We start from the raw sequence: 24,714 nt of genomic DNA, 5'->3' as shown, positions 1-24,714 counted from the left end.
TAATCTTCTCTTTTTGGTTTCCCAGTGAAGTGTGAGCCTGAGTTGTGTCTTCAGATAAGGAGGAGAAAAATATTTGAACAGCTATACAAAGAATAGGAATAAAAAAGAATAGAGATTAGTATATGTTTGGTTAAGTTATAACTAAATGGTCATTGGACTACGCTGAAGTAGCTAATAGCAGAGCATTCATTTCTCCTAAGAGCAATTTAGAAAACACAGGTTAAATTAATTTCTAAAAATGTCTGAAGCATTGGAAAGCTGCTGAGTCAGCTGAGATTTGAGTGACCAAGATCTCAGAGAGAACAGAAGTCAGAAAAGGAGGCCCCGTATTCTTCAAGCCATCTCCCCTCTCAATCCACTGCTGAATCCAGGTAGGTGTGAGGGGTGTTAGGGATGTGGGAAATAGCCAAGCAGAGAAGAGGCAGAGAATCCACCAGAGCTTTGGCAATCTCAAAGGACTTGCGACATAAAAACTGGATTTTGGAACCAAGTCTGTTAGAATTTGAGGGGAACAATCCGTGTGAGAAGGGAAGCATTGAGAAGCCTGAAAGTCAGTGCCTGCACCATGTGCACTAGCCAAATCCTTAATCTGTGCGGGGCAACAGACAAGAAGCAAGCCTAAAACGCCTGAGAAACAAAGCAGATATTGGCAGTCTCGTAGTGCTAAGAGGAAAAAAAATATTGGAGATCAGAACTGCCAACGGAAAAGGGGCTTAGTACACCCTCCAGGCTCTCAGGTGAGAAGCTTCGAGTGGGTGTGAACAAGACGTAGATTGAACCTTACAAGGATCGAAATCAATTTAATTTTTATTAATTTGAGGTGATCCATCCTATTCTCACTGCCTGCCAGAAAATAAGATCCTCTATGGAGGTAGATCCAGCTCTCCCACAATTTTTCATGAAAAGTTCTGGCATTCAGTCAGGAATTGCCAGGTGTATCGAAGAAGAAGATCCAGAAAAAGGAGTAGATCCACAAGTATTGCATATGGACTTTAAAATAACTGAGATTAATATGTTCAAGAAGATAGATGGCAGGATGGAGAATTTTACCAGGGAACCAGATATATAGAAGAGAATCAAATGGAAAATTTAGAACTGAAAACACAGTAACTGAAATTTAAAACTCAGTAGATAGGTTTACCATAGTCTGGACACAGTTGAAGGGAGGGCATTAGTGAACAGAATAGGTCAGTAGAAAATATCCAGACTGAGACACAGAGAACAAAAAAGGAAATAAAATATAGACTAAAACCATAAGCAATGGTATTCACCATGATTAAAATGCTTTGGGGAAGAGAAAGAGAATGGAGCAGAAGTAATATTTGAAGATACAACAGCTGAGAATTTTCTGTAACTGATAAAATATATCAGGCTATCTATATCTATAGATATATATGTATGCTATGAACCCAAGGATAAATACAAAGAATATCAATCTTATACATAGTGTAGTAAACCTACTGGAAACTAGAGACAAAAAATCCTAAAAACATCCAGAAAAGAAAAGACAGATTCAAAAAATCAGAAGACTGAGAATTAATTCCTCAACAGAATAGAGAGAAGTCATAAGATAATAGAATGACATCTTTGAAATGCTGAAATAAAATAGCTGCCAAAATAACCCTAAAGGAGTTGAACAAAGTTATAGGACTTGTTCTACCTGATATCAAGATTTATTATAAAACTATGATAATTAGGAGAGTGTGGTATTGGTACAAGCTTAAATGAATAGACTAATGGACCATTAGACTAATGGAAGTCCAGAAACAGGCTTGACTTATATGACCATTTGATTAATGCAAAGTTTATATTGTAACGCAAGGGTTAAAAGCAGTATTTCCAATAAGGATGCTGAGTCTGTTGAGTCTATACATATGAGAAAAAATTTAACAGCTACCTCACACCATATACAGAAATTAATTCTAATTGAATGTTAGATCTAAAGGTAAAAGGTAAAGCAAATGAGATTTTTGAAGAAATCAATATAAACTATTTTATGACACTAGAATAGGTAAAGTTTTCTTAAATAAAAGATAAAAAGCATGAATCATAAGGAGACAGATGGATACGTTGGACTATATTAAAGTTAGGCATTTCTTTTTATCAAAAGACGTCCTTTAGGACACCACAGAAATATGAAGGATTATGAGAATACTATGAAAAGCTATATGTAAACAAATTGGATAATCCAGAAGAAATTGATAAATTCTTAGACTCATACAACATTCCCAAACTGAATCAAGAAGAAATAGAGAGTCTGAATAGACTGATCACCAGTCAGGAAATCAAAACAGTAATCAAAAACCTCCCCCAAAAACAGAAGTCCAGGACCAGATGGCTTCCCCAGTGGATTCTACCAAACCATTCAAAGAAGACTTAAAACTTATCCTTCTCAAAATCTTCCAAAAAATTGAAAAGGAGGGGAAGCTTCCTAACTCGTTCTATGAAGCCAACATTACCTTGATACCAAAACCAGAGAGGGGCAACACAAAAAAGGAAAATTACACACCAATATCGCTGATGAACATAAATGCAAAAATGCTCAACAAAGTACCAGCAAATAGAACATAACAATACATTAAAGAGATCATACACCGTGATCAAGTGGGATTTATTCCATGGATGGTTCAACATCCACAAATCAATCAATGTGATACATCACGTTAACAAAATGAAGAATAAAAATCGCATGATCATCTCAATAAATGCAGAGAAAGCATCTGATAAGATACGCCATCCATTTATGATAAAAACTCTGAATAAAAATGGGTATAGAAGAAAAATACCTCAACATAATAAAGGCCATATATGACAAACCCACAGCTAACGTCATATTCAGTGGTGAAAAACCGAAAGCTATGCCTTTAAGAAGAGGAAGAAGACAAGGATACCCATTTTCGCCACTCTTATTTAACATGGCATTGGAAGTCCTCACCAGAGCAATCAGTCAAGAAAAAGAAATAAAAGGGATCCAAATTGGAAGGGAAGAAGTAAAACTGTCACTATTTGCAAATGGCATGATTTTATACATAGAAAACCCTAAAGAATCTACCAAAAACCTATTAGAAATAATAAATGAATACAATAAAGTTGCAGGGTAAAAAATCAACCTGTAAAAATTGGTTGCATTTCAATATACTAACAATGAAATAGCAGAAAGAGAAATTAAGAATATAATCTCATTTACAATCACAACAAAAAGAATAAAATACTTAGGAATAAATTTAACCAAAGAAGTGAAAGACCTGTACATTGAAAACTAAAACATTGTTGAAAGAAATCAAAGACACGAAGAAATGGAAAGATGTCCCATGCTCATGAATTGGAAGAATAAACATAGTTAAAATGTCCGTACTTCCTAAGGGAATCTATAGATTCAATGCAATCCCTATCAAATTCCCAATGACGTTTTTCTCAGAAATAGAACAAATAATCCTAAAATGTATATGGAACAACAAAAGGCCCTGAACAGCCAAAAGAATCCTGAGAAAAAAGAACAAAGCTGTAGGTATCACATTTCCTGAATTCAAAGTATACTACAAAGCTATAATAATCAAAACAGCATGGTACTGGCACAAAAATAGACACACAGATTGGTGAACAGAATCAAGAGCTTAGAAATAAGCCCATACATCTATGGGCAACTAATTTTCGACTAGGGAGTCAAGAATACATGATGGAGAATGGAAAGTCTCTTCAATAAATAGTGTGGGGAAAACTGGACAGGAACATGCAAAAGAATGAAAGTAGACCATTATCTTACACCATACACAAAAATTAACTCAAAATGGATCAAAGACTTGAATATAAGACCTGAAACCATAAAACTTCTACAAGAAAACATGGGCAGTACACTCTGCAACATCAGTCTTGGTATCTTTCTCAATATCATGTCTCACCAGGCAAGAGAAACAAAGCAAAAAATAAACAAATGGGACTATGTTAAATTAAAAAGCTTCTGCACAGCAAAGGAAACCATAAACAAAAGGAAAAGACAACCCACCAAGTGATAGATTATATTTGCAAATCATATATCTCATAAAGGGTTAATATCCAAAATATATAAAGAACTGATACAGCTCAACAACAACAACAAAAACCCCAAATAAAAAATGGGCAAAGGATCTGAACATTTTTCCAAAGAAGATATACAGATGGCCGACAGGTACATGAAAACATGTTCAACATCACTAATTATTAGGGAAATACAAATCAAAACTACAATGAGACATCACCTCATGCCCATCAGAATGGCTATAATTAACAAGACAAGAAATAACAAGTGTTGGAGAGGATGTAGAGGAAAGGAAAATCTTATAGACTGCTAGTAGGAATGTAAGCTGCAGCCCCTGAGGAAAACAGTATGGAGATTTCTCAAAAAAATTAAGACTAGAACCACCATATGATCCAGATATTCCATGCTGGGTATTTATCCGAAGAACACAAAAACATGAATGTGTAAAGATATTTGCACCCCTGTCTTCATTGCAGCATTATTCATAATAGTTAAGACTTGGAAATAACCTTAAGTGCCCATCAGTGGATAAATGGATAACGATGATGTGATGTATATACACAATGTAATACTACTCAGCCATAAAAAAGATGAAATGATGTTTTTGCCACTACGACAACGTGGATAGACCTTGAGGGCATTATGTTAAGGGAAGTAAGTTGGAAAGTAAAATATCATATGATTTCACTCATAAGTAGAAGATAAAAACAACAACAACAAACAAACACATAGATACAAAGGTTAGACTGGTGGTTGCCAAAAGGGAAGGGGGGCGGGAGAAGGTAGAAAGGAATGATAGGGTACATGTGTACGGTGACAGATGATAATTTGTTGGTGAACATGATGTAGTCTACGAAGAAATCAAAACATAATGAAGTACACCTCAACTTTATATAATGTTATAAATCAATGTTACCTCAAAAAAACCAAAAAATGTATCATTTACACAACTAGAAAAACCTACAACTAAAAATTCACAACTATGTGCTGGGGGGATTTGGGGAGGAAAAAAGCAGAAAAAAAAAAGGATTGGCAACAGTTGTTAGCTCAGGTGCCAATCTTTAAAAAAAAAAAAAAAAAAGAGATATCATTTAAGTTGTGACACGATAAACCCCAGTTTGGGAAAATAAATTTGCAATATACATGTGTCTGTCAAAGAATTCATATCTAGAATGTATAATCTATAAATCAATATAAAAAACAGGTAACCCAATAGATAAAAAATGGATGAAAGACTTAAGGATGCCCTTCACTCAAGAGAATATTCAACTGACCAATGAAAACATATGGAGAAGTACTCAACCTCATGTCGTCATCAAGGACACGTGAATTTAATCCACACTGAGATATCATTACACGTCCACCAGATGTTTAAAATTACAAGACTGACAATATTAAGTGTTGGGAAGGATGTGCTGCCATGTGACTATTAACATCAGGGTTTACAATGGCATAACAATTCTATGTCCAAGTAATTTCATTCTTAGGAATTTCCCAACAGAAACCTACGTATGTGTGCACCAAAAGCCATGTACAAGAGTGTTGATAGCAGCACCCTTGGTAATAGCCCAAACTGGAAGCAATGCAAATGGCCATTACCAGGGCAATGGATACCAGTAAAACATTTTATGGAATATTTTATGGAATATTCATGGAGTGGAACAGTTTATATCAGTAGTAGTGAATATATTATTCTACACATGTCAATATGGATGAATCTCACAAACTTAATGGTGAGCAAAGGAAGCCAGACCAAGGAGTATATACTGTTACTGATTCTATTTATATAAAGATAAAAAACAGAGGAAACTATTCCGTGGTGACAGAAGGTTGGGTAGCGGTCACCCTTCTGGAGGGAGGGGGGGGGTGGCTTCTGGAGTGCTGCTAATGTTCCAGATCTTGATCTGAGTGGTGGTATCATGGGTGAGTTCAGTTTATGAAAGTTCGACAAACTGGACAGTTACAATCTTCTAACTTTTCTTCATGTATCTTATCCTTCAACAAAAACTTTACGTTAAAAAAGGAACTAACCTGTTGTGGAAATTCATACATTCCTCATGGGGTGAGCCATCACTTTCCTAGGGTTTACGTCACCAATTCAGCCAGCATAGTACAAGGATAGTGAAAAGGTTGGCAATCATAAAACCTTTGTTTTTGAACCTTTAAGTTTAAAAGCTTTAAGTTCTCTGTGTAATTACCATTATCACTAAATCATAAATGTTTCAAAGGAGTGACCACATCTGAGAATAGTATTCAGAGGCATCTCTTTCAACAAATTATTTAATATTTGGTCTTACTGTGGCATTCCTACTTTGGTGGTGACTGAAGCAGAATGCTTGAATATCAGTCCATTGCCTTCAATAGACTGCCAACTCACACCCCCCCCACGTACTTTATTCTTGGATTTGTTTCCATGTGGCCGCTTGATAATGTATTTAATGGCTGGAGAGAAACATGTAAATTACAGGATTGCACTTAGCATATTCTCCGTGTAGACTGACTCCATGACAGAAGGCCAGTAAGCCTGTTGATTTCTCGATGCCAAAATGTTTCTACTTTTCTGTAGATGTTATTATTCCTTAGTTCATTCTAATACTATACTTTAAACTTTGTTTCAAAGTAACTTGTGTGCATAAGAATCATCTGCGCAGGTTGTTAAAAATGCAGATTTCCAAGCCCACACTGAAGACTCTGACTGAAGATGCAAGGTGTCTGCCTTGTTAGCACTCCAGATGATTCTGTGAAGATGGTTTAGTGGACTACATTTTGAGAAACCTGGCTTTGAGTTCATTGTCAGTGGATCATAGCTATTCAGAATGTGATATTTTGATCTTGAATTTGGGGTAACTTTCTTTTGTGACTTTTGGCTGTTTATCACAAAAATTGTAACAGGTTATGGGTCATCTTTATTCAAAGCAAAGGGTTTAAGTTGCTGCTAAGTCAAGTGGATATGAAAAAGCAAATGGAGAATCTTAAAACACAGCTTCGAGTTTACAAGCTGCCACCAGCTCCTATCATCAATCAGATAATATATTGCTCAAAGCTGAAATGACAGATGGACCTGTTGTTAATTTCGGCAGGCACTCCTGAAACTACTGAAGTTTATGAAAAGTTTTCCAACCCTGGAATTCTGAAGCTCTTTCTGGTGCATGTAGTTTCATGTCATCTTTATGGGAGCAGAAAAGATCTGTATCTTACGCCCCCGACATTTTTGTTCGCCAAGATTTAGATAAAAGGATGAGATGTAGGAAAGTGTCTTGGCCCACACATTACTTCTTTGCTTTACCACCTGTTTATCTGGAACGAGTCAAGTTGAAGCTGAAGCAGTGACTCAACACCCAGTTACCCTACAGGCATGAATTCACAAAGCCATGAAATAAGTACGCAGAAGAGAAAGAAATTTCTTTTCCTACATGTGACTTTTTCTTTCCCTTAATGCGTATCTAGGAACTTCTCTAAAGCATTGGACTAAGTTTTGCTGTCAAATGGACTGCTTTCCTTTTTCAAAGCTTCCACATACTACCATGCTAATGAAGATTAGAGATTATATAAAGAAAGTAAGCTGAGATATGTGATAATCATAATCCAATTTTAAACTAGCCTCTTAAAAATGTTCTTTCATCCTGCGGTGTCTACCACTCCTACCAAGGTTTCTTAGTTTGCAAAGATTAGCAAGGATGCAGATTGCAGTATCAAAGTTTGCAGCTGTCAGTGGTTTTCTCCTGTCCAGCACCCTTTGACATCTTAATTTTGAAGTCTCTTGGTAATGAAGCAAGAGAAGAAACTAGATAAACTACCACTCTTGACAAACATTTGAGAATATTGACTTTATCTAAAAGTGAAAAGAAGAAGAAACTAAAGTGACAAAGCTTTGAACTGGATTCCAGTTTTTAAAACGGGTCTCTTGATGATTTAACATATAAATGTAATGTTGGCATCTTGTTTTGTGGTATTTTTCTTTATCATTTTGTCAGGGTTAGAATTTTTCAAAGCATATGACCCATGGAGAGTCCAAAATGGCTCAGAAGATGGTGATACCACCGATTGATTTATGCCACTTCAATTTGCTGCAATCTTTTCCTATCTCGTTCCTCCCCAGGAACATCGTTTTCTGCTTTCTCTCTTATTTGGCCCAAGGAAACCTTTCCCTCCTCTTCTTCAAGATTCAAATGAAGATCAAGCCCCCAAAGGCAATTCCCCCACCTACGATTTGACTTTATTTGTGTGTAATTATCTCCGTGACTGAGTTACTAGTCACGGTGTAGTGTATCTGCTTGTCTCCCATTTTCCCTTGCCTCTAAAATTAGGCTGTTAGCATTTGACTCACTTCCATAATTCAGATCTGCAGTTTCGTGTTTGGCTCCCTATCAAAGCCAAACAGCTTCTTGATAGGCAGTTCCTGGCGTATGGTGGGTACTCAAATATTTGTTGAATGAATGAATGATGTTTACCATCTGCATGCCCCCCCTTCCCACATACTTTGTGTTTTCTAGATTGGCTTTTGCTTGGTTTTGTGTTTTCTAACATTTTGGGGAACAATATGAAAAATCATTAGCATCATGGGAAAGAACCAGCCCTATGGGATGATGAAAAGCGACATTTTTGTACATTTTAATGTGTAGTGCCAATTGAATTTTCTCCTTAAAATCACATGCTTATTTCTACTCAAAAGAAGAAAAATATTTTTCTTTATAATCTTCTACCACGTGCTATTCTAAATATGTAGTTTTATTTCTGGTTCGCAACCCTGAGCACTGGCAGGATGGCAGGAAAACTGTTAAGGAAAAGCAAAAATCATCCCCTGGTTGAGGAGGTGGATAGATCACCTTGGAGCCTGTCCTTCTCTCTGCCCCATTTTCCCTAACCATCCTTCCTGCTCAGTCTTCTTATTTTCTAGTTCGTCTTCCATGGTCCTGTTGAGATATATAAGCACTGCATTAGAAATTGAAATGTATAAATATATCAAACCAATGCATGGTACATTTACACTTACACAATGTTACACGCCAGTTATATCTCCATAAAAATAAATAAGTAAGTGTAATCGCAATAATTGTTTCCTTGTCTCTAAAACAGGATATCAAAAGTATGAACAGAAGATGACCTACCTTATTATCAGCTAGAATATTTGTTTAAAAATACAGATCTCTGGGGGCTGGCCCCGTGGCTGAGTGGTTAAGTTCGCGTGCTCCGCTGCAGGCAGCCCAGTGTTTCGTTGGTTCGAATCCTTGGCGCGGACATGGCACTGCTCATCAAACCACGCTGAGGCAGCATCCCACATGCCACAACTAGAAGGACCCACAACAAAGAATATACAACTATGTACTGGGGGGCTTTGGGGAGAAAAAGAAAAAAATGAAATCTTAAAAAAAAAAAAAATGCAGATCTTTGGTCCCATGACAGATCTACTGATTTTGAGCTTTTGGGGTTGTGGATCTGTGTTTTTAACCAGAACCCTAGGCGTTTATATCGCACGATCACTTTTGAGACTCAGCTGCCCTTGACCATAAGCTTCATAATGCATGAGCTCCTTGATGCATAAGGTCCAAGCGGGAAAATTAAATACAAGACGATCCCAAATGCTTATACCTCGTTTGTAGATCTTCCCACTTTGCAGCAAAAAAGAACACTTAAAAAAAAATCTGATGACCACGTAGAAGAATTATGAGCAGTGTTTAAAAATGAAGGGCACTGATTACGTTATTTGATGACCATAACTATTGTCGAAGGACAAGGTTTATTTTTAAAAAAGTTCTCTTTGAAAACCAATCATTTCAGAACTATCCTTTTTGCCATTCCTTTGTTTTCAGTTTTTGTGTCTTTTTGTGTGGACTTCTTCACCACTCTCTCTCTCCCTTCTCCCTCTTCTCCAAAACTCTAAGTGCAGCTCCTCTTTCCATACCTTATGATCTCATCTTTAGCGCTTAGAAGCATGATGTCATTGAGAGAATGATCGTTGCAGTCAGATCTGGCTCTGATTCTTACTAGCTGTGTGATATTGAGCAGGTTGCTTAGCATCTCTCGTTTCTTGTTGCCTCAATGGTAAAACAAAGTACTTACCTTATAGTGCTGTTGTGAGACTTGAATGAGACTAATGTGTATAATAGTTCCTAAGAGTCATTACTCAATTATTGGTTTTTGTGGCTATGAATTATAATGGCCACGTGGGAAAGGATGTGTTAAAGAGAAAAGTCAAGTCCTTAAGTTAGGAGACCTTAAATATTGTTCTGAAGATAGAAGGATGAGTAAGACTTGGTCCCTGTCCTCAAGTTGTTGACAGTCTTGTTGGAAAAGATAGATAGACATATAATTTCATCCATAAAATATAGTGTGTACAATGCTGTAAGATGAGGGATTCTACGGAGCCACCAAAGAGAGAGGATCAATATTTCTACTCCTCGGCGTCAGTTGCCTTGTTGTTGAGTGAATATACAATGGGAGGAAATTTAAATAGTTTCTTTATTTGCAGCTATCTTTTTCTACGGTAATCCCCGTTTATTTGCAGTTTCAGGTCCCCATGGTCAACCGTGTGCTGAACACATTAAATGGAAAATTCTGGAAATCCACAATTCATAAGTTTTAAATTGCGTGCTGTTCTGAGTAGCATGATGAAATCTCGCACCATCCTGCTTTGTCCCACCCCAGGACGTGACTCATCTGAGTGTTTCCATGCTGTACACACCTCTCGCCCATTATTCACTTAGTAGCTGTCTCGGTTATCAGATCAGCTGTCCCACTATCGCAGCTTGTGTTCAAGTGGCTCTTATTTGACTGAATTATGGACTCAGAGCCCTAGAGTAGTGATTCAGATATGTCAAAGAGAAGCCATAAAGTGCTTCCTGTAAGTGAAGACGTGAAAGTTCTAGACTTTAAAAGGAAAGGAAGTAAATCATACGCCGAGGTTGCTAAGATCTATGGTAACTTTTATTACAGTATATTGGCATAATTGTTATATTTTATTACTAGTTATTGTTGTTGATCTCTTACTGGGCCTAATTTATAAATTACACTTTATCATATGTATGTGTGTGTAGGAGAAAACTATATATAGGGTTAAGTACTATCTGCAGTTTCAGGCATCCACTGGGGGGATCTTGGAAGAATGTCTCCCACTGCTAAGGAGACTGTTGTATTTAAAATGGGACACATGTCATGCCCTGATTCAAGTGAGCCTTTATATGTAATACAAAAAGCTATCGCTTTCTTGAAACACTCACTTCCATCTGATTGATACTGCCGCAATAAATTCAGAAATATATGTTGACTACTAATGTAAATGTCCCCCCTTAGAGTCGTTCAGTGCACAACCTGTACAACCATACAAGGCAACCTTATAACTACAAACAATATTTATTTCACACTGAATTTTATTACTTTTTTTGGCAAATAAAGTAATGATGATAATTTTTCTAATATAGACAAGCATCATGATCCTGAACCCATGATCTTGTCACCATGATAGTCCTGCAGTGAAAGGACTGTGGTTGCTGTGGTTAGCTGAGTGAGATTGCTCTCATTGTCTAGTAGTTGGACTGAGAGGTTGACTGCAGTGAATATACCCTCTACATGGACAGAATAAAACACCTAATAAATGATTTTCTCTCCCAGGACTGTTATGAAGGGCAGGGACAAGATATGTAAAAAGTATATCATTTACAATGTTCTTATATTATATATTATCTTGTCTCAGACATTTTGAATATGTTACTGCAGACTCATTGAAAATAACCTGACAATGCATATTAATAAAAATAAATTAGGAACTAGGAATCACCAAAGAAGATATACGGATGGCCAACAGGTACATGAAAACATGTTCAACATCATTAACTATCAGGGAAATGCAAATCAAAACTACAATGAGATATCACCTCACTCTGGTCAGAAAGGCTGTAATTAACGAGACAGGAAACAACAAGTGTTGGAGAGGATGTGGAGAGAAGGGAACCCTTGTACACTGCTGGTGGGAGTTCAAACTGGTGCAGCCACTATGGAAAACAGTATGGAGATTCCTCAAAAAATTAAGAATAGATCTACCATATGATCCAGCTATTCTACTGCTGGGTATTTATCCAAAGAACATAAAAGATACATGCACCCCTATGTTCATTGCAGCATTATTCACAATAGCCAAGACTTGGAAGCAACCTAGATGCCCGTCAAGGGACGAATGGAAAAAGAAGATGTGGTATATAGACACAATGGAATACTACTCAGCCATAACAAGTGATGAAAGCTGGCCGTTTGTGACAACATGGATAGACCTTGAGGGTATTATGCTGAGTGAAATAAGTCAGAGGTAGAAAGTCAAATACCGTATGATCTCACTCATAAGGAGAAGATAAAAACAACAACAAACAAACACATAGCAACAGAGGTTGGAATGATGGTTACCAGAGGGGAAGGGGGGAGGGGGAGGGCAAAAGGGGCGATTAGGCACATATATGTGGTGATGGATATAATTAGTCTTTGGGTGGTGAACATGATGTAATCTACACAGAATTCAGAATATATTATGATGTACACCTAAAAGTTATATGTTATAATCCAATGTTACTGCTATACAAATAAAAATTAAAATAAAAAAAAAAAGGAACTAGGAATCACATTTTTGCCTCCTTCTCCCATGTGTTTACTTTTAATAGTTGACACTCCAGATCCCTACGTGGAACTTTTCATCTCCTCAACCCCTGACAGCAGGAAGAGAACAAGACACTTCAATAACAACATAAACCCCGTGTGGAATGAGACCTTTGAATTTATTTTGGATCCGAATCAGGAAAATGTTTTGGAGGTAAGTGAATCCTATAGAGACTTAGATGGTCATCATTCATTTGAGGTTGATGCTTGAGTTTGTCCCCTTACTGCCTTCTTTTCCCCAGTTAGAGTCCAGCTGGGCAACATGGTAGACGAGATGGCGCACATCAAGTTATGTGAGTGTCCAATGGACAATGCAGGAGTTAGGTAGAGCTGGGAAGAACCCTCCCCATGTGCTTTGGAGAAAGCCTATTTTCTGTTATAAAGAGGTGGATCCAAGTACAACAGAATAAAAGTATTGTTACTTGATATGACTTTAAAATAAGTCAACTTTTTTTATTAACTTAAAGTTCAAACAATTAACTTTAAAATAAGTTTTAATACATCTTTCCCAAAATAGTGGCATGAATTTTGTACATTCATTTCTTTCTCATATTCCAAAATAGCATTTCCCCTGAGAGGGGATAAAGTTCTATTTTTGCAAACATAATAATGAAAACATTGATTATTATTTTAGTAACGAATGTGGTTCAGAAAGAAAAGACAAAGTATCGTTACTGGTTGAATACTGAAAACCTCAAATGATGATTAAATATCATTTGAGAACTTCTTTTCTTTTTTTTTTTTTTAAGGAAGATTAGCCCTGAGCTAACTACTGCCAATCCTCCTCTTTTTGCTGAGGAAGACTGGCCCTGAGCTAACATCCATGCCCATCTTCCTCTACTTTTATACGTGGGACGCCTACCACAGCATGGCTTTTGCTGAGGGGTGCCATGTCTGCACCTGGGATCCGAACCAGTGAACCTTGGGCTGCTGAGAAGCGGAAAATGTGAACTTAACCACTACACCACTGGGCCGGCCCTGAGAACTTTCATTTTTTAAGTGTGGTAGACAATTTACATTTTCAAGATCCAAGGGGAATTTTATACTTGTGCTCTACCTTTTCCTCCCCAGATTACGTTAATGGATGCCAATTATGTCATGGATGAAACTCTGGGGACAGCAACATTTCCCATATCGTCTATGAAAGTGGGAGAGAAGAAAGAGGTTCCTTTCATTTTCAACCAAGTAAGCAACCCAACAGAGTTATTTTTCAACCTTATGTCAGATAAAATCTATTATTCTGGAGAGTTGGGTTTAATGTTGGGAAAGTTTATTTATTTATTCTTGAGAAAGTTTTGTTTTCTAAAGGGAAAATGTTATTTTCCTTTTACTTCTTCCCCTAATCTTTTATTATTCTGATATCTATAAACTTTGGTTGAGGTATTACACTAAGTACCACAGAGACGTTAATACCTTTTGTGGCTCCAGATAGTAACACCGGGATTCAGCAATGTCTTTGGACCCCATTGGGAGGTCTAACGCAAACATTCGGGAAAATAAGGGAAGTGTAAAATCTGAGAGGAAGGGCAGAGAGATAGAACAAATGAGTGAACTCAAAGAAAACTGTTGGGACATCCAAATTATTCCAAAATTACATGTGTAGTAATAAATTAAGCCTCTATGGAGGGATACTTCCATCTCAAATAATCCTCACATAATTAGGGCCAAAGCAGTGAAAAGTCAGCAGAAATGGTTTTGAGGTTATTGTTATCTTTGTACAGTCACACGCTGCATCACGTTTCCGTCAGCGACAGGCCACGTGTACCACAGTGGTCCCATAAGATTGGTACCATATAGCCCAGCTGTGTAGTAGTCTGTACCGTCTAGGTTTGTGTAAGTGCACTCTATGATATTCACACGACAAAATCACCTAAGGACACATTTCTCAGAATGCATTCCTATCGTTAGGTGAGGCATAACTGTATTTCTAGATTTGCTGCATTTCTGAAGTGCAATAATTTATTTAGGAGTAATAAAACCCTAGAAAAATTATTTATACAGAGCAAACATTGGATTTTGAATTTTGTAAGAGATTGGGTAGTTTACAGTGAGAAGTGTAAACAACTGGTGGACCAGCATGCAGAAGGCTGGTTAATTATTAGTTTCTTCTTGTTGTGGGAAACTGTTTTTCTCAACCTTGGAATGACTTTTGAAATCCCTTTCCTCACCCAAACCTGCCTGTCTCTTAGCTCTCACCTCCTTTCCTGAGTGTTACCATCCAAAATGTCCTCTTCCTGCTTTGAACTCGATGATAATTATCTGTGGAATTCATTGGGACTGAATCATTTAAGCTGTTCAATCTTTCATTCCCACCCCTCCATAAACTACAATCCTATAGGTCAGGAAACTGGTTATGTATGCCGAAGTACAGAGTTAATACATAGTTTATGTTTACTGAATGAATGTATATCTATTTAGAAACTAACTTAAGCCCAAAGGGCTACTTGACCAGTTCATGCCATCAGAGCGACCCAGGTGCTGTAAGGACACTCTAGTCACACACTCCCTGTGATCCCCTCGGCTGCTCCAGGAAGCATGTCTTCTGTCCAGTGCCAAGAGATATGCTGCCCAAATTTCTGTTGACCTCTTTTAAAGCTATTTCATTCATTCCTTTTGCAAATGTGTATTGAAATCCACTGTGTATCAGCCATTGTGTTTTGTGCAGGGAATGTAAAGAAGAACAAGGTACAGGAAGCTGTTCCCCCAATTATCTTCATCTGGTTAGCATTGAGGTAGGGGTTGGAGAGGGAAGTGGACATAAGGAGCTATAGACATGTGACAAAAAGGAACCTCCATGCAGTGAGATGAGTCTCAATGAGGTACAGAGCGCAGTGGAAGACAGAACAAAGAAAGATCGTGTCATGAGAGGAGGCCAGGGGTGACTGTGTCGGTAGGGGACTTTGAAGAGGTTGAACAGTGAACACAGTGGTTAACACCTTGGCATTTGAAGCCAAGCACTTTGGTGTTTAAATCTCAGCTCTGTCCCTTGTTTCATCGTGGGGAAATCACTTAGATCCTCTGTGCCTCAGTTTACTCATCTGCAAAGGGGAGATAATATCTCAAAGGGGAGTCTTTATAATTTATATATATAAATATACCTATGTGTGTTACATGTAAATATATTTAAAATATATTTAAGTATAGTTATTAAATTATAATTCAATATAATTTAGAGAAAATACATATGTTAGTTGTTATATGTTATATGTTAACATATAACATATGTTAGTAGTTATAATACGTATGTTATATGTTAGTTGTAGGTTTCTTAGGCATATAATTAACTTTGTATTAAATATGTAATAATAATTGATTATAGAAATCCATATAAATACTATACACGCATAGGTGTATGCATACATACATGTGCCTACAACAGTGCCTGGTACACATTAAGCACTATGTAAATGTTGCTCTTGTTTTACCTTGAGAAAAGAATAGGATTTCAGCAGGCAGAGAAGCAGTGATGATCATTCTAGGCAGGAGAAACTGCAAAGGCATGGAGTCTTGCAAGAAGGAAGCAAGTTGGGGCAGGGCAGGTTACATGCTTGCCAGGTCCGTGTTGGTGAGTAGTGGGGGGAAGGAGTTTAGAGGTGGCCAAAGGCTCACATCCATAGACCTCGCCTATGGCACATTGCTAGGACCTGTTCTCAATCAACGTTTGCTCAGGGTTTTGTAAGCATGGATTGGCCTTTCCAAAGTATAATGTTTTTTTCTGCTTTTCAGTCTATGACACAAAGACTGATTATAAGAGAAGATATTGTAGGGAAACATGCATTTCCTCTCCTCCTGTCATTTCCTATGGTTAGGTGTGTAACCCTCGGGCTCTAAAACAGACTTTCTACATTCCTGAATTTAAAGTAGCTTACATAATTATTTTTTTAAGTGTGCCTGAGAAAACAGTTGGCCTAGCAGCTTTTTTTTTGTTACTCTGTTCTTAAGAGTCCTTTGTAGTTTTCATCTGAACAACAGTTCTTTGAGTTGTGACCTGTGATGGGAGTTGGGGGAGAGGTAGATGCGTGATGGCTAGTTGGAGAGCCTCCTGTCGTCCCCAGATCGCGTGGCGTGCCCTATGCACACATCCAGTCTGTCCTCATCTCTGAATCTCTGAATCTTTCAGAGGACGACAGTCTCCTTTCTGCAATATTCAGAGCTTGTAAGAGGGAACAGGTTGTGAAGGAATCATGTGGGGGAAGAAGTTTTTGAACAGTTCTTGGAGATGACTATGGCAATCTGGGACAGTAAAGTGTGCACATGGATTTGACAAAAGAAGAGTGAGTGCTTTTAGGACTTGATTAGCAAAAACCCCTTCAACATTTTGTCATCCAAAAGTTAGTACTGAGTCAACATAGAGTGATTTCTGCGGCTAGCAGCCAGCTGGAGAAAGAGCAGGAGCCTCCAAATGGAGATGCCAGATTCCCCAGCGCCTGTCCCACCTACTCGCGCTAGGAAGTGGGAATTGGGAGACCCAGACTCTCATTTTATCTGTCATTGACCTCTCTCTAGAAGGTTTGAGTTGTCTTTCCCTCTGAGTGTTATTTTCTTTTTTTCTAAAATGAAGTTTTGATTAACTTATTTCTAAGATCCTTTCTAGTTTATAAAATTCCGTGATTCAGAAAGAATGTCTTATTGTTTGACCATTTTCACCCAAAAGTTTTCAGTTCTTCCGTTTTACAGATATGGAAACAAATAATAATAATAAAAATCTTTATTATATAATTTTAAAATCACATAACCTGTCAATAGATAATTTTTTAATGAGCTTTTATTGTGCACTTAAAACTTTGCTAAACATTAAGAAAGCTACAAAAAGTTCCATTTTCAAGGAACCAATAATCTGTTGGGAAAAGAGTAGGCCTTCATATATCAACAGAGAAGTAATATAATAAGCAGTATCATGAGGCATCTATTCATTGGTTTACATACTTAGGAGTTATTTGTTAAACCACTTATGTGCCAGGCAACGTTCCTGATGATGGACAAATGGCAGAGGACATGATAGGTGATGTTCTGGTTCTTAGGGAGCTTGTATTATAATGGGGAAGGTAAATAGACAACAGAGCGAAAGGGTAATCAATACATCAGCTCGTGATAAATATTATGAAGAAAATAAAACAGAAGGATGTGATAGAGAACAGTTGGTGGGCAACTACCATTTATATAATCAGGGAAGGCCTTTCTAAAGCATGACGTTTTTTCCCCAAGTTTTATTATCACAATTCTCAAGCATATAAAAAGTTGAAAGATTTGTACACTGAATACCCATGTAACTGCCAGCTAGGTTCTACAGTTAACATTTTACTCTACTTGCTTTGCCGCATATCTTTCCCACTATCCATCCTCAAACCATCTTAGTTCTTGGATGCATTTAAAAACAAATCACAGACAACAGCATGCTTCACCCATAAACACTTCAGCATATTGTTAACTAGAGCTTAGTATTTACATTATTATAATTTTAAGTGCCAAGTAAATAGTGCATATATATTGCAATGAGAGTTATAAGAAGGAATGATTCATTCATTCATTTCACAAATAACTATTGAGCACCCAGTGTGTCGCAGACAGCCTTTAGGCACTGTCTGTCCTGCAGTGAACAAAACAAGAATCCCTATCCCCGTGGAACTTATATTCTACTTAGTAAGATAGATAAGAAGCAAGATAAATACGTTAAGGATACTTGTGTGAGATAGTGATAGTGATAAGTGCTAAATAAACCAGGGAATGAGGAGAGGGGAGTACACATATATGTGTGAAGGGAGTTGCAAATGCAGTTCCAAAACATGGCTAAGAAAAGTATCTCTGATGGTGTTGAGGGCAGAAGACTCTCTGGGTAGAAAGATCCTGAAGCAGAAGTTTGCCTGGCATGTTGAGTAACAGCAGGGGGGAGAGTATGGCTGGACACAAAGAAAGAGTACCAGGGAGAATGGTAAGAGCTGAGGACAGAGAGGCACAAGGGGATGGGGTTGCAGTAGACCATTGTGGGTTACAGTGGATATCAATGGCTTAGGCTTGTCCTTAAAGGAAGGATGTGGTTGGATCTCTAAAGGGTTGGAAGGCTGTTCCAGTGGAGAGAACAGCCTGAGCCTTTGCTCATAGTCATGGGACTAGAAAGGATAAGCATGTTCAGGAAACAGAGACTAGACAGATGTGATAGGAGCAGAGCATTCGTGCATGAAGGAAGAACAGGTACCTTGGGATCAGACCATAATAGAGCTCAAACTCAAGACGTTGGCATTTGAATGCTATCTTACAGGCAGCAGTGAGTCACGTAAGGTTTTGGACCAGGTAATGGGGAATTTAGAGAAAACCCAATTTGACTTTTTCCTCAGAAATATTAGTAAGCAAAAAGTTAGTAGGAAAAGACGCAGCAAATGTTTGCTATTGAAAACCAAAAGGTTGATTCAGCTTTAGCAGACTACTTCAGTAGAAAATAGTGAGTACTGAGGAGTACAGGGTGACTTGAGGAAAATAAATCTAGCAACAGCCTTGATGTGTCAGTGAGTTGAATGGAATGATTGCCTAGTGGTGGTGAAGGTCGGCTAACGTTGGAAAGCTGTGGATCCAGCTCTTCTTGAGACTGATTTATCCCTCAACTCAATTTTAGAACTTTTTTTTGAGGAGAAAGCCAATCTTAGGGCTAAGTCCACACTTTTTATTTTTCAGGTAACATTTATAAAATCTAAGTTAGCTTGTGTTTGTCAATCATGAGTTTAGTGAGCATCAGAGTTGTCCTTCGAGAGAAACTAGCAGAACCTGCTGCTTTTAATCTCAGGTTCAAACTCAGCCAGCCACTGCCTGGGTTGGAATCGTGCTTCTGCTACTTATTCACTGTGTGATGTTGGACAAGTTAATTTTTTTCTCTTTGCCAGGTATCCTTATCTGCAAAACAGGATTGTATATAGTACCTACCTCTTAGAGTTGTGGTTATGGTTAAATGAGTTAATGCATCGAAAGTTTTAGAACAGTGCCTGGCCCGGTAAGCACTAAATAAATGTTAGATATTCTCATTATAATTGTAACTGGCCAGATGTAACTATTTGTCATGTGTTTCCTGAAGCTGACTTGATTGATTATTAAGCTGACTTATTTGTTTGAACTTATTGACCAAAATGAACTTATTTATATATAGGAAGAGCCTATAAATTCAGCAATCATTTGTTTCAGCAGAGTCCAAAAATGTTCTAGTCACCCATTACTGAATATATCAAGTGTGGCTTTGAGTTACAGTATCCCATTTTAAAGTGGAAAGATATAGGATCTTTAGAATTTAGTGTGTTTTGTTTAAAAGCAGTAGCCTACTTCAAGAGAATCATGAAAATGCTAAGGTTTAGTAGTGCAGAGAAAGATTACACTTCTTTATGCTCTAGATGAAATTAGTTTGTTTTGGCAAATACTTTGAGGAAGATAGTCTCTAAGTTTACATCATACAGTGTTTTAATTTGCCATCTTTATTTAGGAGTTAGTGTTATTTTTTTAGAAGAACCATGTCTCATGGCTTCTGTGCTATCTAATTTTGGCCAATTGCTTTCTTTGATTATTGCTTCTTCGTGATTGCAACTTGAACATGAATGAAGTCAATGAGGTCGTTCTCTGGAAGAGAGTGGTAAAGCTTAAAATACACAAGAGTTTTGATGATGAGTTCAGAATTAGGTTGGTATCAGAATGATTTCATTGGAAAACTATGTATTGAAGTATGAGGGCAAAGACTACAATTTAGCTAAATGAATGAGATGAAGCAGAGTTTGGAAGGGAAAACAAGGGAACTATATAATTTTGTGAGAAATTTGGGAGATCTTTGGCTAAGATGTGAATGCCATCACATTGATGCAGGGTGGAGTTCAAACATAGGTCAGACAATTCCTGGCTTTAAGAAGGGATCCATTTTTATTTTGAGATACTAGCAATGGAAACATAAGCGAGCATTTTTGGCACTTCTACAATTTTTAGCTTGTAAATTATAGAGCATTTTAGAATGCTCTTGTTATCTTTGCGGTCCTCGACTGGACTTGAATTCCATCAGAGAGTAGAACGTGTTCAGCATCTGAACCATGTCACACTCAGCCTGACACACATTAGGTGCTAGAATCGTTTTTGGATGAATAGATAAACGAATGTACTTACGGGAAAGACAGAAAACCTGGGAATTACTCAGACAGGCATAACGAAACTAAGTGAAATTTAAAAAAGAAAAACTGGAGAGTCTGAGAGATTCCCATTTGGAGAAAAAGAGTTGGTATTTTGGTTTGATAGCAGTGCTGTAGGAAGTCTGTTTTTTTGTGTGATAGCTAATGATTACACAGCTCTTTAAGAATTTCCAATGTCCGTATAAGGAAAAGGGACCTTAAATTAAAGAAGGAGAGACCATCAGATGTAAGGAGGAAAACTCTGTGATCGAGCAGAGCATGGCTAAAGGGGAAATTGTGTATTTTTTTATCTTTTGAATCTTTTCAGACTGTCTGGGATATTTTGGGGGGCACACTTAGCCTGAATTCTTGGGTAGTGGATTAAATGATTCCTGGTAGTAAATGCTAATTTTATTTTATTAAGAAATCATATCTTAACTAGGCTTACAGTGGTGATCGTTTTGCAATATATACAAGTATTGAATCATTATGTTATACACCTACAACTAATAAAATATTATATGTCAATTATACCTCAATAAAAAATAAATGTTAATTTTTAGTGTTATCAAAAAAAGAAATCATATATACTTTAAAAAATAATTTTATCAGTGTCTTATTTAATTTTAAACATGCAAAATTTATTTAGATATGACCTACCTTGTATTGGCGGGTTTGTAATTTCCACTCTGCCTTTGAATTGCTTCCTTGTTAGATTTACATCCGGTTCCTTCTTCACAGGATGGAGTTTATTGTATAGAAACATGACTCATGGCAAAAGTGACCCTAATTTTTTTAACGTAATTTTACTTTTTATCTTACACAGGTCAGGTAAATACAGATAAAGCAGGAAATATTATGTAATTCTCTTGAAAGATGTAAATGATTATTAAATCAACATGTTATTAGTTCCTGTTTATTTCTACCGAGAACAAAAAGTAAATTGACACAAGAGGGATCAGAATTCAAAATAATGTCTTATTAAAAGTAAAGGTTGTAAATCTTCGAGTAGATTCGTAAGAGAAGGCACAGTATGTTTGAAGACTCTTTACTAATAGGATAGATTCTCAAGTTTAAAATTATTTGACTGTGTGCATCTTTTTGTAACAATAATTTTAAAGGACCCCCTTAATGCCAGACACTATGCTTGTTCCTTTAGCTTTATTATTTCAAAACGATCCTGGAAAGTTTGCAAGGGAATTAGTGGATTAGATAACTTTTAAATTACTTTTAAGTTTGAAATGGCTTTTTTTTTTTTTTTTGAGGAAGATTAACACCTATACCTATCTTCCTCTATTTTCTATGTGGGACGCCAACCACAGCATGACTTATGAGCAGTGTGTAGGTCCGTACCTGGGATCCGAACCAGTGAACCCTGGGCCACCAAAGCAGAGCGTGGGCGAACTTAACCCTGGAATGACTTTTTTTTTTTTTTAAATAGTTTCTCTCCTCTAGTTTCCCTCTCCCTCCCCAAACCAAACATCTCGCATTATAAGCTTCTAAAATTGCTTTCCACTGTGGAATTCAAAGAAGAGAGTGTTGTTTTCCACAAGAATGTGGAAATTACAGCCCACTTCTCACATTTATAATTCCTAGAAGAGGTGGGGTTCTTCTCACTTATTCTGATTCCTAGCTAAGTATTATGGGGTTGGGGAGAGCCTGGAGATTTAGTCACCTTTTCTTCTAATTGCCTTGATAATGCAAGCACCCTGAAAGACTGTAAGTGGAGAGCTTTATGCAGTGTGTGGGAAGGAGTTTACAATAAGTGTTTAGTGCCTCATAGGAAGTACATGTTTTTGTGGCTATTTTATCTAAATGACACGTTCCAGGTAAGAGGTGCAGAGAGATCATGAGTGTCAATCTTCATGGCGTGTCTGAACATAGTGCATGGGGGAGAGTTTAAAATTTCCTCCTGGTTGTGGGTGATCCACTTGGGCAACAAGTGAAAGTGAGCGTCCCAATCCATGTGACGAGCACCATGGCAACACAGTCTGTGATATTCCAAATGGCAGAAATATCCTCTCTTCTCTTCTTGCATCCTGCCTTTATTTAAAGAGTCCTGTCAGTCTGTCTAGGATCACGAATGTCTTAGCCAAGAAGTGTTGTTATTATAGAGAAGATGAATAGGACTGTAAACATGGTACAGTTGGTTTTCCTTTTAGTTATTAAGTTGTCAGGATAAGTAGGCAATAGATATATTCAGGCATTGACTATTTTAATATATAAATTGCTTAGGGCCCTGCCAGATGGGAAACCAGCTTTTCCCTGAACACTTTCTGTCAGGAGGTGGCACATTAGAACAGAAAGCCCATTCCAGATTTAAATCTTTCCATTTGTTGGAAAACTCCACATTGAGTCGTAATATTGGTCTTTTAGTTTCCATTCTCTTATGGTGCTTTTTGCCTCTGGAGATAAAAACAGTAAATCTAGTCTCATTTTAATAGTATCTTTCGTGTATTTTTTTTTTTTTGAAAAAAAGAGACCATGTTTTACCCATACCTTGTTTTTCTTATTAAATATTCAAAGTAACCTCATTCATTATAAACTGTTTTACAACTCTCTTTAGGAAAGACTATTTGAAATTTTCAAACTGCGAATAGACATAATGTGAGCAACACCTTCATTGGTAGAATAGACAGCAATTACATTAATTGTTTTGAAGCCAATCACCTTTTTGACATACCGAACTATGATTCATCTGAGCATGTATAATTCTATTTGTACTGGTATTCTTGATTATTTTATTAACTTCAAAGTAATATTTATATGCCGCTTTGAAGAATAAAGGTCACAGAATTCCATGGGAGCTGCTATTTGGGTTGGTCCAGCCCATGATTTTCTCTCTTGTAGCAGTGAGGTATTTCTTGACAGGAAAAGATTGTCTGATGTGCTCCCGGTCACACTCATCTGCACAGTAATTCAACAAATATTCTCTGATTACCTGCTTATGCCAAATACTATGCAATGAACTAGTAAAACAAACCTCCATAAGACAGAGCTTGCAGTTAGGAGAGGCAAATCCTTATACAGATGATGCCAATACCTTTCTGAGAATTATCCATGAACTTATTTTAACCTTTCAGAAAGCTCCTTCTAGTTTGGTTTTTTCCATCCCCTGAAACCCAGAAGAAAACACAGCCTATATAATCTATGGCATTTTATGTTGGGTCTAAAAATATCCTGTTCACATTGTAAGGGGCATATGCTAGTTCTGTTCTATTTGAAGGTATTGAACAGGTTCCCTCGAACTGTATTATGGTAACTGATATGATAAAAATAATAGCACCATCTTACAGTTGTGCAGCAAACATCAAAACATTTTCTCATTTGGTTCTCATAACAATCTCAAGTTATGTGAATATTCGTAGCTGATGGCAGGGATAGTATTGAAAAGGTCTTTCTATACAACTTACTTATAGTCTCTGGAAAGACACCTTTTAATATCCCTTTTTCTCTCTGGATATTAGTCACTTTCTTTTCTATTAAACCAAGATTGGCCCATTGGCAGGATGGGGTCCATCTCTAAGTTTGGTTGACTCACATAGTGCTGAAACATTAAAAACCTGAGCGTCACATGCCATTTGCAGAGGTTTTTGAGCTGCCCACGGTTGGCTTCCCCCTGGGTCCTGCTGCCCACCGTGGGTAGGTGTTCTGTCTCCAGTTTACTGCAGCTCGCACTTGTCACAAATGCACTCGTGTGAATTTTCACCCACATTTTCTTTAACCTCCCGGCCATTTCAGCCTCTGATTTTGAGGCCCAGGGACAGCTCCTGAATAATAGACACAATGACTTGGTAGTTTTTAGATCTCAGGCAATTTTTATGTTTCATGAAAAATGATGGTGGAACTGAACTACTTCATTTTAGTGAAGGAGGAAAACAGCTATGCAGAGACGATTCTTAGGTTTGCTATAATGACTTAATAAGTAGACGT

General features: G+C 37.3%; 1 protein-coding gene across 6 annotated transcripts in view; it reads left to right on the top strand.

Annotated features, from left to right (window-relative positions):
* Positions 1-24,714, top strand: part of PLA2G4A (phospholipase A2 group IVA) — a 149,297-nt gene that overhangs the window by 59,025 nt on the left and 65,558 nt on the right. For all 6 annotated transcript variants that reach the window (XM_014865783.3, XM_070497087.1, XM_014865785.3 and 3 more), the window contains 2 exons: positions 12,661-12,809; positions 13,727-13,840. In XM_014865783.3, the coding sequence (XP_014721269.1) occupies positions 12,661-12,809; positions 13,727-13,840 (263 nt within the window). The remainder of the gene's footprint in view (positions 1-12,660; positions 12,810-13,726; positions 13,841-24,714) is intronic.

The sequence above is a fragment of the Equus asinus genome, chromosome 25 (genome assembly GCF_041296235.1).
Source record: "Equus asinus isolate D_3611 breed Donkey chromosome 25, EquAss-T2T_v2, whole genome shotgun sequence".
Lineage (NCBI taxonomy): Eukaryota > Metazoa > Chordata > Mammalia > Perissodactyla > Equidae > Equus > Equus asinus.
The sequence above is the reverse complement of the archived record's forward strand: the minus strand, read 5'-3'. Positions and strand labels throughout refer to the sequence as shown.